This window comes from Salminus brasiliensis, chromosome 18 (assembly GCF_030463535.1).
Source record: "Salminus brasiliensis chromosome 18, fSalBra1.hap2, whole genome shotgun sequence".
NCBI classification, from domain to species: Eukaryota; Metazoa; Chordata; class Actinopteri; order Characiformes; family Bryconidae; genus Salminus; species Salminus brasiliensis.
In genome coordinates, this window is record NC_132895.1 from 206,671 (window position 1) to 225,450 (window position 18,780).

At 42.4% G+C, this 18,780-nt stretch overlaps 1 protein-coding gene across 3 annotated transcripts in view; it reads right to left on the bottom strand.

Moving 5' to 3' along the window:
• Positions 1–1,905: 1,905 nt before the first annotated feature.
• camk2a (calcium/calmodulin-dependent protein kinase II alpha) overlaps positions 1,906–18,780 on the bottom strand; it is a 75,742-nt gene continuing 58,867 nt past the window's right edge. Inside the window, exons 8-19 of one of the 3 annotated variants that reach the window (XM_072661515.1) lie at positions 17,591–17,674; positions 17,227–17,321; positions 16,590–16,712; positions 16,348–16,431; positions 14,187–14,229; positions 11,843–11,883; positions 10,899–10,931; positions 10,400–10,448; positions 9,838–9,913; positions 9,062–9,156; positions 8,248–8,476; positions 1,906–7,442 (exon numbers count right to left, since the gene is read on the bottom strand). In XM_072661515.1, the coding sequence (XP_072517616.1) occupies positions 7,439–7,442; positions 8,248–8,476; positions 9,062–9,156; positions 9,838–9,913; positions 10,400–10,448; positions 10,899–10,931; positions 11,843–11,883; positions 14,187–14,229; positions 16,348–16,431; positions 16,590–16,712; positions 17,227–17,321; positions 17,591–17,674 (956 nt within the window). In that variant the 3' untranslated portion in view covers positions 1,906–7,438. Of the gene's footprint in view, positions 7,443–8,234; positions 8,477–9,061; positions 9,157–9,837; positions 9,914–10,399; positions 10,449–10,898; positions 10,932–11,842; positions 11,884–14,186; positions 14,230–16,347; positions 16,432–16,589; positions 16,713–17,226; positions 17,322–17,590; positions 17,675–18,780 lie in introns of all 3 variants that reach the window. The other 2 variants (XM_072661514.1, XM_072661516.1) reach the window with 2 other exon arrangements.

Consider the following 18,780-nt stretch of genomic DNA (forward strand, 5'->3'; position numbering starts at 1 on the left):
TCCCGGGCTCGGCAAGCTGCCACTGTTGGGCCCTTGAGCAAGGCCCTTTACCCTCTCTGCTCCCCGGGCGCTGGAGTTGGCTGCCCACCGCTCTGGGTGTGTGTGTGTACTCACTGCCCCTAACACGTGTGTGTGTGTGAGTGTGTGTTCACTACCAGATGGGTTAAATGCGGAGGACACATTTCGCTGTACAGTCCACACTGTACAGTGACGAATACGTGCACCTTTATCCTTTATCCTTTATCCTTATATTGACTAAGGCTGTCCTTCCACGCAGAGTGGAACACCTCTAGTTTGGTCGTCCGCCATTTACGCTCTAGTTTCCGCACTGTTTGTTTTAAGGTACGAGTTTGATCACTGTACCACGGTGCGAGCCTTTTTTGCCTCATCATTTTATTTTTGAACGGTGCTACTTTGTCTAAGGTTGATCGAAGGGTATTCTCTAGATCGTTTGTTAGTTTGACGAGCTCTGTTTGAGCTCATTTTAACATATCACTAATATTCTACTCAAATAAAATTCTAATAAAATGAACATTACACAAAGGTCGATAGGGGTGGGAGATTTTTAGTAAACTGTACAGCTGTCATTGGTGTTATTGTGCGCTTTAGGCAGTGTTGGGGAGAAGAATTTACATTTTGCCTAAGATGTAGCTCAAAGGAGATTAGATAATTAACTTCCCCTGTAGTGTTACATTACCTCCTGCAGTGTTACATTAACCTCTCATGCAGTGTTACATTAATTTCTCCTGCAGTGTTACATTAACTTCTCCTGCAGTGTTTCATTACCTCCTGCAGTGTTACATTAACTTATCCTGCAGTGTTACATTACCTTCTCCTGCAGTGTTACATTAACTTCCCCTGCAATATTACATTAACTTCCCCCGCAGTGTTACATTACCTCCTACAGTGTTACAGTAACTTCCCCTGCAGTGTTACATTACCTTCTCCTGCAGTGTTACATTAACTTCCCCTGCAGTGTTACATTACCTCCTACAGTGTTACAGTAACTTCCCCTGCAGTGTTACATTACCTCCTACAGTGTTACAGTAACTTCCCCTGCAGTGTTACATTACCTTCTCCTGCAGTGTTACATTAATCTAACCTGTAGTGTTACATTACATTTATTCCTGTACATTTATGGCATTTAGCTGACGCTCTTATCCAGAGCGACTTACAAGGTTACTCATGTTACAGAGGAGGGCCAATGTAGTGTTAGGAGTCTTGCCCAGGGACTCTTATTGGTGTAGCGCAGCATAGTCACCCAGACCGGGAATCAAACCCTGGTCTCCCACGTGGTGATGTAACCCAGTGGCAAGTAGTGGTGTTATCTGTTGCGCCACACCAACCAACCACTATTACCTCCTGCTGTTTTACATTAACCTCTCTTGTAGTGTTACGTTAACTTCTGCAGTTTTACATTAACCTCTCATGCAGTGTTACATTAACTTCTTCTGTAGTGTTACGTTAACTTCTCCTGCAGTGTTACATTAACCTCTCATGCAGTGTTACATTAACCTCTCATGCAGTGTTACATTAACTTCTCCTGTAGTGTTACATTATTTACTGTAGTGTTACATGAACTTCTCCTGTAGTGTTACATTAGTTTCTTCTGTAGTTCAAAATCTGCCTATTGCAAAAATACAGCACCACTCATTTTCCAAAATGATAAATCCAATTTAGTCCATTTTAACATATCACTAATATTCTACTCAAATAAAATTCTAATAAAATGAACATTACACAATTTATATCCAGAATCCATCACATTTCAAATGTGGAATTATTAAAAAATTAAATATCATAAAAAAAAGAAACTATTCAATAAAATGAAAAACAACAACCACAACAACAATTCCAAACCTTTGGGCAGCAGTGTAAGCGTGTGCAAAGATGACATTAATTACATTTGCGGGAACATATTTAGAATTTACTAAACAAGTAAACATCAACACATCATATAAAACAGCACCTGTTACCCAACTTACATTATAAACCAGAGCTTAGCTGATCAGCCTCTTTCACACTCACAACACAAACAATCATTTTAATCATATTTCCAAAGCATTTTCAAATAAAAAGCAGTTAATTATCATATGCATAATCATAAGCAGATGATTATCATATTGAGTCACACTGTCATGCAATTCTGTGTTACACGACTAGAACTGAGGCAGAACTCTAGAACTAACTATTCTAAACTAAAAAAAACAGTAATGATGGTCTACAGAAGGACCACCAGGAACACAACCTCTCTACTCACATTATTGCAGTTTAGCCTGCGGTTAAACTAATGTTTAAGTTAAGGTTAGGTGGCGAATTCGGCTCCAGAAAGTAAAACTCCTCCCCAAGATTTTGTTGGAACTGCCTGGATGGCCTGTTGGGATTTTTTTCTTTCTGGACCTGAATTTACCACCTCTGGTTTTAGCCTTTAGAAGTGAGCTCTTGTATCCCTGTTTATTTTCTGTTTATCACCGAACACTATAAGCTACAGCTGGACGTTTCTGAAACATCATCGCCTGCTTTTCTGGAAGAGTGATGGAAGCATGTGTCCACAGAGCTCCTGATGAGCTCTCTCACTGCAGCATCATTTACTGGCTGTGCTTGAATTAGTCTGTGCTTTTGATTCATGCAGGATTGATGTGAAAGTAAAGAAATCAGCCACACTCAGGCAGATGTTCTGTCCATGAAGTGACTAAAGAAGATGGAGTGCTGCTGATATTCATGCATCATATCTGTCCTGAAGGAAACAGTAGTGTCCAGGGCTTTACTTCAGTAAAAACACAAATTAGTTCTTCACAACGGTCATTTCAAGCCAGCTCATCTGGAATGTCATGAATTCCCAAGAAACTAAAAAACTTTGGACTAATTTAACGGCAGCTTTAATGATCTGAATAGCCTTCATTTTATTCATTAATTTTTTTCTATGAAAATTCACAACATTAGTCCAGGTGAGAATATACTCAGGTGTTTTAAATGATGATCTCTATTTCAGTACTGATATTAAAAATGGAAGTTGATATGATTCCACAAATACGTATATCGACTTTTCAGTAGTAATTATCTACATTGATGATCATGTTATACAAACCACTGTAACACACGGAAACGTTTGAAACCAGTCTAATAGGAACAGCAGCAATTATATTAGATTTAAAATAATAAGAAACATCAGCTTCTAAATATAAAACAAGTGTATTTTAGTGTTCAACAGGGAGCAACAAATGAAGTGATATGAAAATAAAATTGTTCACTGATATCAGATCTCTCAGACTAACACATAGATGTTTTAAATATTCAGTATGTGGAAAAAATCTGGAAAGCAAAATAAATGAGATTAAGAAGTTAAATGGAGTAAACAACTGCATGCCAGAGCTCTGATTTCTGCTCTGTTACTTCACTCAATGGACAAATGGTGTATTCACTATTATTTACTGCACATCACTAAACTGGTTAATATATAGGATGTAATGTTTTAAAAGATGAAATATGTTTTAAATAACTTCTATAAGGTAACTGGATAAAAGCCACACAAATGTATCATCATCTATCAATCAAACTATGGTTCCCAATCAAAAGGAATATCCCTGTAACATGGTGCAAAAATGACAAAATACTACTACTAATAATTTGATTATGTTTAATGAAATAATTAGTCTTTATTATATAGTATTACATTGTGCTGTTTTTGACATTTAATAAGGTTTTGTTTTTGAAGAGGCTGCTGTTCTTTCCTGAGTTGTCCAACCTTAATCAACATGTCTCAGCTTTAGTAAACATCAAATTCATTCATTTCATTTCTCTGAAGACTTTGATTTTTTGGGGTGGGGTTGAGTCTGAGAATCATGAGGTAGCTTTAGCATTTAGCTTTAGATAGTAAACCTCGCAGGAAGTGTGGACAGTGGGTTCTGGGAATATGGGGCACATTGGTTGTAGGAGCTTAATGACAGTGTCATTATTTGACTAAATGTAATCAGCAGAATAAACTTAATATATACTTCTGTTTATGCAGACAGTTCTGCCTGAAGCAAGAGAGTAGTAGCTGATAAAGTAGAGCTGATGTAGTTGAACGTGTGTAAAACAGTCAGAATAATCGTTTACAGACAAAAACTACAGTTCATATTAAACCAACAGAAAGAAACCTTAAATCTAAACACTCTGATTCTGCACAGTGAGGAAACATGGACTGAAGTCAGAGCTCATTTTATCTGATTTGAATTATTCTAATCAATGATGTCCACAACTGAACAAAGCAGACCATGTTTTAATGAGAGTTTAATGGACGCTGGGATGGATCTAAACTGAGATGGGGGTTGACAGTCTGACAGTTGCTGCATTCATATCTCTCACTGTCTGCAGAGCGAACATCACTTCCACCTGAACCTCCCTGAGCGCAAGAGTCTGACACCACCGCTCAGCTGTGCGGAACCACGGCTTTCAATGAGATGAGTATTGTTTCGTTGCAGATAAATATTTGATATGATTCTAATCTGCTCACTTTATTTCACCTTTATTTTAAAAGTGTCAATAAAAATGTGAATAAAAAACTAAAGCATTCCAAATAATCATTCAAAATCTTATTATGTTAAAATCCAGAATGAAGCTCTAATAACAAATACCACCACGAATTAAAAAAAATATTCCCACTGAAATTCTAATAAAATGAAGCTCCAACAACATTAATATTAATATCCAACTTAAACTATTGAAAATAATTCCGCTGTGATTCCGCAGTGGTGAACAGTAGTGTGTGTGTGTGTGTGTGTGCGTGTGCTGGAGTGTATTCATATGCGTAGGTTTCTGCAGGAGAAGGTCAGGAGTGGTGATTCTAGGTCAGGGAGTAAAGTAATGAAACAGCTGTCAGAACAAATCCAAAATCAGTCCAACATCTGGAGCGACTGTGTTTCGTCGTCTGATCTACATCCTTACAGTGAACCAGGCTAGTGTGGGAGTTACAGGTAGGCAGGTGATATTCAGGTATGCAGGTGTTCTCCTCATCAAGCTGAACTCAAGAGAACACTGAGAGGAAAACTGGGCGACTGAAGAATCTACAGATAGATTTTACTGTGAATTCTGGGATACGGTAACTCTATATGAGCAGGGCTGCATCAGCTTCACTGCTTTCAGTGCAAATATTTACAATCAATATTTGATAGTTTTATAAGGAGGAAAGAGCAATTTGGAGACTTTCAGTCCATTCCACATCAGATATTTGATTACGGTCTGAATCTGATGAAAAGTTGTTTTTGTAAGATAGGAAATGGAGTTAATTACAGAACTAAAGATATAGTGTAATTAAGTGTTTAATTACATGAAAATAGTGTACTTAAATGGCAGTAATAGCTCTAGACGTTGTGAGGGTTAGTGTTTTAGCAGTGTTTGGTCCTCTTGGTCGCCAGCATAGTCAGTGAGAGCTGCTCTGCACTGTATACATTCTGGTTATAGTGATTTCTTTACTTTTCACTGTCGCAGTCTAATAAACAAATGATGAAGCCATTAACTATGAATTATTCACTGTGAATGACCTGTTTACCTTCAACAGCTTATTATATCACATCCTGTTTCTAAAAGCAGCAAATCAAACCTAAAAAATAAACAAACTACTGACCAATCGACTAACAGCTCAACTTCAACTTCAAACAGAACAAGTCCCCCAGCGATTCATCTACGTTCATTAACGAAGTGGAAACTGAATAATGCGTAGTGGATACTGAACAGTTTTAGTAGTGCTTAATAATTCATAGTAGATACTGAATAATAATAATTTAAACTAATATAATCTGGGACAACATGTTAAGTCTACTGGATCATCAGTTTGACCTTAGTGGGAAACATCAATGCTGAAGTCAGGCTCTTCGTGTAGCTCCTGCTGTCTGTAAGATTCTACTCTTGTTGTTTTCACAGCTCCTCTGCTGCTCACACCTGGTGTGGTTAGTGTTATTTATAGATTATTATGGGAAGGTTCTGGGTTCGGAGTGGACACTGTGCTCACTGTGCTCACTGTGCAACAGGGTGGTATAAATGCAGACTGGGGCTATAAAGGCATTTTTGTACATTTGGGGGTATGTTTACTCCAGAGGTGGAGGATCCAGCTCCAGAAAGTAAAATTCTGGCTGGGCAGTTGGAACAAAATCCTGGGACAGATTGTTACTTTCTGGACCCGGATTTGTGACCGCTTGTGTGTACGTCTTTATTCTGACAGTGTAGAGCTCGTCTTTTACCCGGTTGTCATGCTGTCTGCCCGGAACTGCCACATAAATGCTGCCTCTCAACAAGTTAAAGCACATATGGCACAGTGATTATCTTCATAACACAAAATAATGAAAGCACTGTAGCCCTTAAAGGCCTGTAAAAGCCAGACACTGCTGTTGTCCATAATCTATCGGCAGCATAATCCAGCTCACTAAATTTAAAGTAGCATCAGCTTCGACTGTGATTGGTTCAGGATGTTATGCTGCGATGCATTTATTTATTTTGTAACTTTGGTTTATCCTTTTCTTCTTATTTATTACTCAAACTTTTAAAAACCATGTTGCTTAAAATGACCTGCAACCACTGAATTAACCCTGAAGAGTTGGTTGTTGTTGTGGTGGTGTTTGTTAGTGGTTGGGGTGTTTATTGCCCTAGAAACTGAACACACTCGGGTTACTGGCTGCTGTTGGCGTTCATAATGAGCAAGGTTCTTCTTTAGGTCTTCTTTATAAAGGTGCATAAAATCACCATGCACATCAATCTGCAAAACAGCCAAAATTATACTCAGCTTTTAAAGATAATATGAAGATTATTAATGAGCTAAAACATGGAGTAATATTACTGTACAGTTAAATAATACTGTTAGAAAACATACACCGTTACTTTCCCCCTTTGTTCTATAGTAACTAAACAGGTAAGCATTAGTCATGCACTTCCACACATTACTTTACTCTGTGCTATTATTTTACAGCATGGCTCAAAAACAACACGCCGTCAACCTGAACAGAACAAAACAGAACAAAATAGAAATAAATAAACATTGAGCTCATTTTATGAAAGCTGTAGAGAAGCTTTCTCGCTATGGTTCCCATCACGTGTCAAAGGTCATCAGTCCCCGTCTGTTCCTAACTCAACTGTAGCTTTCCTCCAAAAAGTTTCATTCCAAGCAAAACTGCGGAAGAAAGAAATGGCAGAAATGGCCCTTGGCACAGCGTATCTACAGACATGCTGGAGGTGTGTGTGTGTGTGTGTGTGTGTGTGTGTGTGTGTGTGTGAGAGAGAAATGAAGGCCGGCGTTGGCTGGGTGATGAGTGGAAAACACAAGCCTGGATGGAGTTCAAGTAAGAATATGAAGCAGGGTCTTGTGGGTCCTCGGACAGGTGGACAGGTGGGCAGGTGGGCAGTAAAACCACAGAGCAGCGTGGACCACCAGAATTATTCTCACTGCAAACTCCAACAACATGGCAGCTCAACTGAGAGAGTACCACAGACAGAGAGAGAGAGAGAGAGAGAGAGAGAGAGAGAGTCCTTGTGAGATTTCTGAAACATCTCTGGCCTCGTTTATAGACTAGCTCTGTGTGATGACAATCTAAATGCAAAATGATGAGAACAGCAAGCTCTGAATGATTAACTCTTCACTTTGATTACTGAGCAGAAGAATCTAGAATATCTCACAAATGCTAAGAGGTTAAACCCCGTCAGGCATATGAGCTGGACTAGATTAGCTGGACTAGTCGTGACTGCGGTACATTCCTTACTGTGGATCTTCCAGCCCTAACCTGGCATTCCAGCACATCTGTGCAGTTTTCCCAAAGACATGATATGAGGTTTGGACAGAGTTTGCGGAAAGACTGAATCGAATATGAAAGGGATGAGCAAGAACTTGGAAACTCTTAGATCAGCAGGTGGAGCCGGATCATTATCTGGGTATCATTATAATCAGGGTAAAGTTTTAACCCCCGACTTGCACCTGGCTTCTTCTGCCTAAAGATGTGCCTGTTGTTGATGAATCAATGAATCACAGTGAACACGTCTAGGAGGAAACCTGCGGATGCTTGGAAGAAGTAATCAATAATCAAAAAGCCCAAACTGATAACTGTTTTACTCCATTTTCCCAGGCCTTACACACAGCTATCTGAGGGTCCTCAGCTTGAATATTACACAGAATATTTCTGTAAACCAACTTTTGAACTTCTTTGACAGAATGATGAATAAACCGTCATTAACTGTATTTAAGTTCTCTCAGTCGTTTTTGGTCTCTTTACCTCATTGGCTTACTTGGTAATTGTGGATGGGGCTCCAGAGCGATGGAAGTGGACAATCTGCCACTTTCCGTCACGGCGATGCCAGATGCGGGACTCCTCGGACTGTGCGGTGCGTGGCATGCCATTATTGTCGATGTACTGTGTGATGCGGATGTAGGCAATGCAGGCAGCCTCCTCCCCAATCAGATGGATGTGCGGGTTCAGGATTGTGGTGTGGACAGGCTTACTGTTCTTAGACCACACTACAGGAAACACACACACACACACACACACACACACAAAAAAATCAGTATGTACTCGTAAAGGGTCTAGGGGTTCAGCCTTCACTAATATTAAGCTCACTGCAAAACAAATCACTGAGCATTCAAATGCTGTCACTATGGGTCTGTACAGAGTCACTGCCTTTATCAAAAATTCCATACTGACATATTTACATATATCTATATGACTTTGAAGAGATGAAGTGAAGAACCCAACATGTAGAGGGGTTAGAAATATAGAGTAAATTAAGGATCACAGCTCAGCAGGCCTCTATTTCAGGCCTCAGAAATGAGGTCAGTTACAGATGACTGAGATGTAAAACCACTGTTTGCCGTTTGCAATTTGTAAACAGCAGCCCGCACCCTGTCCACTTTCAGATGAAGTCTGAGAAACATAAGCTGTGGTTCCAGAGCAGAGGAAGTCCCTGACCAACACTGGGAGCTGTAACACCTACTGCAGCGTCAACATTCTATTACTAAATATATTATTTAACATCTGCCAATAAGTAATTCAGTCCAAATTCAGTCAAAGTTCTGATCAGGTTAAATGAAGTCACAGGGTCTTACAGTTCTCAAAGTAGAAGCGATGGAAGTCCAACCCCTCCACCAGATTGCCCAATGCTTCAGGCTCAAAGGCAGTTACACTTGGGTCACACATCTTCCTGCACACACACAGAGCCAAGGTGTGTTCAGGTTGGAGGCGGGAGCATTCAGGAATATTCTTAATACATTTCTGGTAACACAGAACATTTAGAGATGACTAAACGAGACCAATCAGAAAGCTAACACTAACGTGACCTCATACTCGCTTATCTCTCAGGTAAATCGATCAGCTCACACTGGAGCTATGAGGATAATGTGGCTAACATGTAATGAACACTTATACTTCACTAATTAGCAATGGAGCTAAGTGCATATTTAAACACTTGGCTGATTTATGGATGATTACGGATTTATGTGGATTTATGGTAAAAATATTAATGTCCATTTATATGAATATATCTACAACACAATAAGGTGTGCATCAGTTAAACTGGGGGTCGGATCCGGATCACTGTGAAGCTGCTTGGTGACAGAACTGTTGCTAAAAACATTAATCTTCATCATAATTGTAATACTGGGCTGCAACGTCCAATAATACACTATTAGCTAATTCTCCAGTGCTGTGACAGAAAAGGACAAGGGATAGCAGTGCACAGACAATCGACAAAACACAAGACCATTTGCATAGACAAGAAATACACTACGAGAAATACACTACGAGAAATTCACTACGAGAAATACACTACAAGAAATTCACTACAAGAAAAACACTATGAGAAATTCACTACGAAAAAACTCACGTGTAACTCTCAAAGTCTCCGTTACTGATGGCTTCAATCAGCTGCTCGGTCACTTTAATGATCTCCTGCTTCCTCACTGAGAAACACACAGCAGCACTTTCACACTTTTTACACCCCACACACCCCCTTCCACCTCACACACCCCCTTCCCACACACCCCCTTCCCACACACCCCCTTCCACCCCACACACCCCCTTCCACCTCACACACCCCCTTCCCACACACCCCCTTCCACCCCACACACCCCCTTTCACCTCACACACCCCCTTCCCACACACCCCCTTCCACCTCACACACCCCCTTCCCACACACCCCCTTCCCACACACCCCCTTCCACCCCACACACCCCCTTTCACCTCACACACCCCCTTCCCACACACCCCCTTCCACCTCACACACCCCCTTCCCACACACCCCCTTCCCACACACCCCCTTTCCACACATCCCCTTCCACCCCACACACTATTGGGGTCTTAGGATGATCTTTGAGAATCTATGAGTGAAAAAAAAAGAAAAATGATTGAAAATCAAAATAAAAGACAGTGATGTGAGGAACCCTTACCCCTGGTGTCTTCATCTTCGATAGTTGTGTTTGTACTCTCAGATGACTCCTGGAAGTAACACACAAATATAGGTTTAAGGTTCAAAACTTAATAATGAAACTTCCACCACGCCAGGAAGCAGCTGTGTGGACAGTCTGGATCTTCTCTCCTTCTCCCTCTAAAAAAGAATTGATCCCTCAGATAGTTATTCAGCATTAGTTGGCCTCAGAGGTCTGGATTATGGAGACATAGGGGACAGAGGGACAGCTACAGTACAATCAGTGACCCCACACACATTAGAAACGTGAGGGGTTTGGGGGAACATTAGAGATGAGATGTTCACAGTCAAAAAAAACAAAAAAAAGAAAGTCCAGCTCCATACAGAAGGACAGCAACGTTTTTGCTGAACGCGCTGGTTTACTTTTCACAGCTAGGGGGCGTCTGCTCTGGTATAACTTTCCATTTTTTAAGGAAAGTCGGGTCTGTGTGACCTTAAGAGGACGGGGCATACACACTCACCATCAGCTGGACGCTGGAACTGGACTTCCTTTTCTGGAAAAGAAACGAGAAAAGGTTAAACAGGAAAACACAGAACGGGATGGAGACGGAGGCCAGGACGCAACAGGGACAGAGCAGAGACACCTGTGTGCATGTCTGTGTGTGTTTTCTCAGGTTGACTCCAATTCCAGCTGATGGAAAATAGTTAAGTAAAATTGAAAGGGCTGGTCTCACAATGATGTCCTCTTTTACTACAACAGGGAAGGAGATCCAGAAATCCTTCTGAAGTTCAGCTGCTTTCATGCTTCTCTAGGAAACATTGTGCTTTGCTGCGGAAACCCAAAAACACTCCTCCAGCCTACAAAGCACTCTTCAAGCTTGGAAAAGCACTCCTTTAGTGCCCCAAAAACACTCCTCCAGTCTGAAAAGAACTCAACTACAATACGAATCATTCCTCTAGTCTAGAAATCACTGGCTGTTCATTAGACCAGACTCATCATCTCATCATTTCATCATTACAGTGCTTTTATCTACTGACCACACTAACGGTGGCGCTGCAGCAGCTGTGTGTTTTGTATATTGCAGTTTTAGGTCAGTAATGCTGGACTGGACTGTTTTGCTTGTGCTGTGGTCAACAGTAAGTGTGATACCATGTGTGTGATACTGCAGTGAAATCCAGTGGGATGGTTTTGTTGGTGTGCTGTAGCCGCTGGGTAAGGGAACTCGTCACAGTTTCAACACTAACTATTCCGTCTCAGTGCTGTCGGTGGGAGCGTGCTGTCGGTGGGAGCGTGCTGTCGGTGGGATCGTGCTCTCGGACGTTAGGCTACAGTGTGTGAGTTATTGAAGGGTGTTTTTCGCCTCCTATCCAGTATCATGACTAGTAACTGTAGATGGTTACAGGTTTGATGACCTCTGAGATGTAATTCAGTAATAGAGAGTAGTGAACACCAGTTTGCCCCTACCTTCACGCCATCTGCCTTCTTGTTTGCACCACTCTTTCCTCCTGAGCGAGAGACAAAGAAAAAGAGGGAGAGAGCGATCAGAAATGGCATAAATGCCCAGAAAAGGAGGGCAAAGGGCATGGTCCCACTGCAGTCCCTCAGTCCAGCCTTGAACAGAGCAAATCCACCAATGTCCACAGTCCTGCTCCTCCGTCCGGAAAGCCTCTGGACAGCAGGTCTAAAATGTCAGTCCACGCAGAGGTCCGTCCACACTCTGCAGATAAGGCCCAGAGTGTCCGGTTCACAGACAGGCGGAGAGGTTAGGCAGTGTGGAGGCCTCCCCAATATAGAAGCACTTGAGCCCTCAGTACATTCCTGCAGCCCAAGCGTGTATGTGTGTGTGTGTGTGTGTGTTTTAGTTGTTTTCATTAACACATCACTTAACTGCGTCCTCTGGCTGTGTATCAGCCAGAGACGTTATTTAATTTCCTCCCTGTAAGCCAAATGGGGGTGTTTCCCCGGCTGTTATTCACTTTTCACCACATTCGCTAATTATAGCCGGCTGGGTGTAGCCTGATCCCGAAGCCCCGGCCTCCTGACCACAGTGTCTCCACCGGTTGCTTCGTGAGCAGGGGGTTCTCTTCCTCACTGTCCTTCAGCAGGCACTTTTAAAGTCTCCCAAACATGGATGTGTTCAGCACTGCTTTAGTTTTACACTGGACAACAAGCTATGAAACTAACAAGACTAACAAGCAATGAAAGCTTATATCCCACCAATTAGCATGGTGACAACTGCAGGCCTACACTATCACACACAAATTTTCGAATGATCTGTTCCACCTTAAACGCTGCAGCAGTTAACCAGCAGCAAATTTAAACAAGAGTCAGGCCTTATAAACAGCCGAACTGCATCATTTAAGATGTAATGGAAAACTGGAATCAGCGCCTGGACTTATAGACACGAGGATGTTCCTGCTGCTGCTGGTGGAACAAGAAGTTTTAATAAGACAATTCCTGGCTTGTCTCAGTAATCTCTAAAACATACAACTTAACCGTTGGTGTTAACTTCTTGAAAACTTTATACTGGTTTTGTTCATTTAATTAGAACTTCCTTCTGGATGTTCTGTGGTTTCTCAGCCAGGTAAGTTCAGGGGAATCCAACTCATGCAACAGTTCTAAATTCCAACCCCCTGACCGTTAGTGTAGCTAAAAACAGCAACAGTGCCCGAACTTTATAGATAACAGTTTGACATAGCTTAACTTCTTTGACTTGTTAGCCAAACTATTGCTTTAGAGGCCAAACTGGCCCAGTGTTCACATTCTGCTCCAGCACAACAGACAGAGTTACCAGTTGAGGGAAGAGCTATTAAAAACCAAAAGGGCAGATCTGTCCAGGGCCCTGGCTGGTAAATCAGTAAAAATAGCCGCCCCGTGTAAACGGACCATAAATCTCCCATCTGTCCACACGGGGGGAAGCTGAACAGGCCGGAGAGGAGATGAATGGCTGCACATGCGAGGGCTAGAGTTATGCAGCCTATGCGAAGGCTAAGAAAGGTCACAGCTGCTGGACATAACTGCATAACTCCACTGCCCAGTAACCAAGAGAAAGGGGTTTTATTCAGCAACAGTAACAAGGCAACTGGGATTTACAGGGAGTTTCCCACCCGGTACAGGAAGAACGCAGATGAGGGGAGTGTAGAATCTACTTCAGGGTAAAACGGTAAATGGTAAGCATAAAGGCTACAGTACAGCTTCCAAACATGGTGGAGGTAGTTTCACACACTGCTACTGTAACTACATTTACATTGAAGGCCTAGCAGAAGCTCTTCTCCAGAGCGACATACAGAAGAGCTTCACTGTTACCCTAATCTAGTTTATACAGACTAGAGTCCAGAAGATCCTCTAACCTTAGAATCTACTAAATACAGAGGTCAGTAACTGACCCACAAAGTAAACAACTGACAGCAGCTGGTGTGTTTTGAACACAGGTGGATCAGAACAGCCTTGGAGACGTGATGGTAATTAAGTTTCTTTAATTTTCTTTCTCTGTTTGTTTTATTATTATTGTTTAATGATTTTGTTTGTTTTATCTGGCATTAGTGCATCCAGCTTGCAGATGACACTAATAATAAATAAATAAATGATAATAAATCAAATCAACTGTTATTAATGTGATTGTGCCAGAGTGGGTGGAGCTAAACCTTTATTAAAGCTGCATACTGTTGGTTAACACGGAGTAGATTAGTTACAGAGTAGCTTATCCAGAAGTGGCTGACAGGACCAGACCGGTCTCTTCTCCCTGCTGTGAAGAAGATAAAGTAACATGGTTTACACATTCCTGAGAAACAGGAAACTATGTACGTACCTGAGAAATTTCTGGTGGCGAGCATGGTGGTGAGAATGGCCCCCTAAAACCAAAACATACACAACTATAATCATAAAATCTATATAATATAAATATAATTATAAATCTATAATCAACCAGTCATTTATAATTCTGAACACACATCAGAACAGCAGACTCCTGAAACCTGTTCACACTGAATGCAAATCTGACTTTTACATACACCCTGACCTTCACCTGACCTTCAGCTCACCTTCACCTGACCTTCAGCTCACCTTCACCTGACTGTCTACTGAATGTAACCCTGCACCCTAACCCCTAACCCTTACTGTAACGCTAATCCCTAACCCTAACTCTAACCCTGCACCCTAACCCCTAACCCTGCACCCTAACCCTAACCCCTAACTCTAACCCCTAGTCCTGCACCCTAATGCTAATCCCTAACCCTAACCCCTAACCCTGCACCCTAACCCTGCATCCTAACCAGTGGCAGTGGTGGCTCAGCGGTTAGAGCGCCGGGATATCGATAACAGAGTTGTGGGTTCGATTCCCGGGCTCGGCAAGCTGCCACTGTTGGGTCCTTGAGCAAGGCCCTTTACCCTCTCTGCTCCCCGGGCGCTGGAGTTGGCTGCCCACCGCTCTGGGTGTGTGTGTGTACTCACTGCCCCTAACACATGTGTGTGTGTGAGTGTGCGTTCACTACCAGATGGGTTAAATGCGGAGGACACATTTCGCTGTACAGTGTACACTGTACAGTGACAAATACGTGCACCTTACCTTTAACCCCTAACCCCTAACCCTAACCCCTAACCTTGCACTCCTCTCACTCTGGACCTTCAGTGTTTTATTGTACACCAAAACCGTCCAAACCGAGAGGAACAGAGTCTAGCACACTTCAGCTCCTGTGGACTCAGCTGTAAGGCATCCCATGGCAGGTGTATCCACACCTCAGTAATGCAGAAATAACAGTGCTGTTTTCTGGAGTGGAGCTCGAGGCGGTGGTGAACGTAACCATCTAAACACAGGAGCTGTTCTGATGAGGAAGGCCATGATTCATTCAGCTCTGAACATCAGAGCGTCTCCATGACTAGACTAGACACCCTCAAAACATCACAGGCTATAAAAACACATCAGCCAAACTGATTCACGCTACCTTCACCAACAGTCAGCGTGATGAGTTCAGTTCCACTTTAGTCTGCATTAACCCTTTAAAGCCTAGTGAATCATATCTGATCCATACTTGAGTGTTTGAGACCTGCAGCAGTGTAATAATTAAATAAACAAATAAACTGAACATTAATCCATTACATTAATAAAAATAAAATCAGATACATGTTTTCTAGGTTTCAGTAAAAGTTTAGGAATACATTCTTTTGAAAATAATTGTCGAGGGGGTCAATTGTCACCAGCAGAGAAGTGTAACACTGTCAGGATTTGGTCAGCAATGCTCACTGAGCCGAGTCTGAACACTGATTAAATACTGAGGCAGATGTTTCGTCTGTAGCTCCGCCCCCTCAATCTGTTTACTGTCTGTTCCCATCTGCATCACATGAGGTAGGCCTTCCTAGACTCCTGATCATGGAGGATTGTGGTGTCGATGGAATTTGAACTTATGATCTCCTGTCTTTTGACAAGCAGGAAATTAGACAGTTGCTCCACTCAAGAACTGTGAAGCCGTGTACAGCTCAGTGTCTGAGGAAGAGCAGAAAGGACAGTGTGTTAAACTGTCTGACTGCTGCTGAGGTCTAAATTCCAAATCCCAGCAAGGCCACAGGACGTCCCCACGCTGGGACATCATGTGACCGCAAGCATTGTGTAATCAGTTCCTGTATCCGTCAGACTAATCAGACGGAAGTAAAGGTTTTTACAGTGTAGAGACCAGGGGGAGACTGAGTGCCTTGTCTAGGTCTGATTCATTCCTGGGATTTGCTCCCACAACCTTCCGGTTTTATCACAAGACTACTGCTCATCCTCTTCACAGCCTCTGTAAACTACAACTAAATAAGGCAGTTCTGTGGTTAGGGGTGTAGGAAGACCCCAATATTGAAATCCAGAGGACCCTTAAACCAGGAACAGGCATTAAGGTCCTGGAGAGCCCACAGCATTGAGGCCAACAGCCAAGAGCTCTCCAGTGAGTGAGTCACACTGTGACTGTGACTAACTCTCCATTATAAGAGCTTACCTTCAGCTTCCTCCGGGCATTAAACTTCTTCAGGCACTCCACGGTCTCCTGTCTGTGCATGCAGGACGCAACGGTGGAGCGATGCTGGAGGAAAAGCATAGAGTTAGAAAGAGCTGGAGATGAGACTGAAAACAGCTGGAGGAACTAAAAGCCAGCAGTGGAATAAACACTATTAAATAATACTCCAACTTTCTTATCACTGAAACTGAACATCTGCTCTGGATGAGTGGGAGTGAACTCACCGATATCCAGGGGTGTTTCAGAGCCTCGGCCGCAGTGATGCGCTTGGCAGGGTTGATTGTCAGCATTTTATTAATAAGGTCTTTGGCCTCAGGAGTGACCGTGTCCCACTCAGGAGAGGGAAACTGGGAGGAGAAGCGTGGAAAAGTATCTTCAAATAAACATCACATAAATGATCTCAGACACTCAGCTTCCAAAGTTCAGAAGGATGACGTGATTAGTGCAATCCTGGTCCTGATCGATCCGCCACAATGTTGGCCCTGACTGATCAGAAGGTTGGTCCTGTTTGGCCCACCAGACCAGAATGTTAGCACTGATTAATAGGAGGTTGGCGCTGATTGGTCCACCAGAATGATGGCCCTGATTAGTAGAAGGTTGCTCCTGATTGGTCAGAAAGTTTACCCGTGAGAAGAACTATTAGTGAGAAGGTTAGGGTACATTGTCATTCGGCCAGTGCTGATACCCAGATACACACAGTCCACTATACCTTTAAAGTGTAGGGTTAGTAGACAGAGCCCTCATATTCTCCACTATCTACTCTGACTCTGACTCCACTGTGGAGGCGGAGCAGGTCTTTATTTCCACACACAACAAACCAGACCAGCACAGAGAAGCATCTCCTGTTCAGAGAGAACTAACATCATAGGCACCAGCTTTGATCTGCTGGTAGAGTCGGTGCTGGTCCTCATCCCAGAAAGGTGGGTACCCCACCAGCAGGATGTACAGGATCACACCTGGCGGAGGAGACAACAAGGTAAGCTGGGAGACATCCTGCACATCAACTCAGCATGATTACATCATCCAAAAAAGACTAAATAAATAAAATAATAATAATATAATATTTAGTGTTTGTGTTAAAGTGTAGAGATTAAACACTAGAGCTAAGCTTTGTTAGCCTTTAGCACATTGATGAACAACAGTGCCACCTGTAGGCCATTTAGCAACTGTTTACTGTTCAGCTCTTGTTTTTGACCTCATGTTTAGTTTGTATTTACAGACTCACCACATGCCCAGAGGTCCACTGCTTTCCCATAGGGGTCCTTGCGTAACACTTCAGGTGACAGGTAACCTGGAGTGCCGGCGAAGCCTGGAATCATAAAAACAGGATGTTACCACCTGCACACTTTACCCAGAACCACCCTGGCAGGGTAGGGTTTTACTTTGTGGACATGAATTTGTTACCAGTGTCTGAAGCTCTAATAAAAGCTCCTCACAGAAAGTTCTTCACCTAATGATAATGAAGACGCTGCCTGATGCCTGAGACACTGTTCTACCAGAGTTCTGAGAAGAGTTTGGCTCTAGAACCTGCTTTTAAAATCAGATCATTAAAATGATGAAGGGATACATGCTGCAGGGTTCTCATAAATAGAACCACTACTTTCATGACCTTTAAGAACCCTTGGAGAACCGAAGAGTGTAAATAGTCATAGAGAGGAACAGCAGGTGCTGTGGCTTTAGAGGGCAGCCTGAGTCCAGCAGGCTGTCTCACTATAAGGGCGAGTCAGGTTAACAGTGAGTAGAGAGGCTGAAACTACTGAACTACTGAAACACCTGAACTACTGAAACCCTGAACTACTGAAACCCTGAATTACTGAAACACTACTAAAACACTGAACTATTGAAACCCTACTGAAACCCTGAACTACTGAAACACTACTAAAACACTGAACTACTGAAACCCTAAACTATTGAAACCCTACTGAAACCCTGAACTACTGAAACACTGAACTACTGAAACCTTGAATTACTGAAACACTACAGAAACACTGAACTACTGAAACCCTGATCTACTGAAACACTACTAAAACACTAAACTACTGAAACCCTGAACTATTGAAACCCTGAACTATTGAAACCCTACTGAAACCTTGAACTACTGAAAAACTGAACTACTGAAACACTACTAAAACACTGAACTACTGAAACCCCGAAGTACTGAAACACTCCTGAAACCCTGAACTATGAAAACCCTGAACTACTGAAACCCTGAACTACTGAAACCCTGAACAACCGAAACACTACTAAAACACTGAACTACTGAAACACTACTGAAACACTATGGAAACACTGAACTACTGAAAGTCTCAACTACTGAAACACTACTGAAACCTTGGACTACTGAAACACTACTAAAACACCACTGAAACACAGGACTAATGAAACACTACTGAAACACTGAACTACTAAAACACT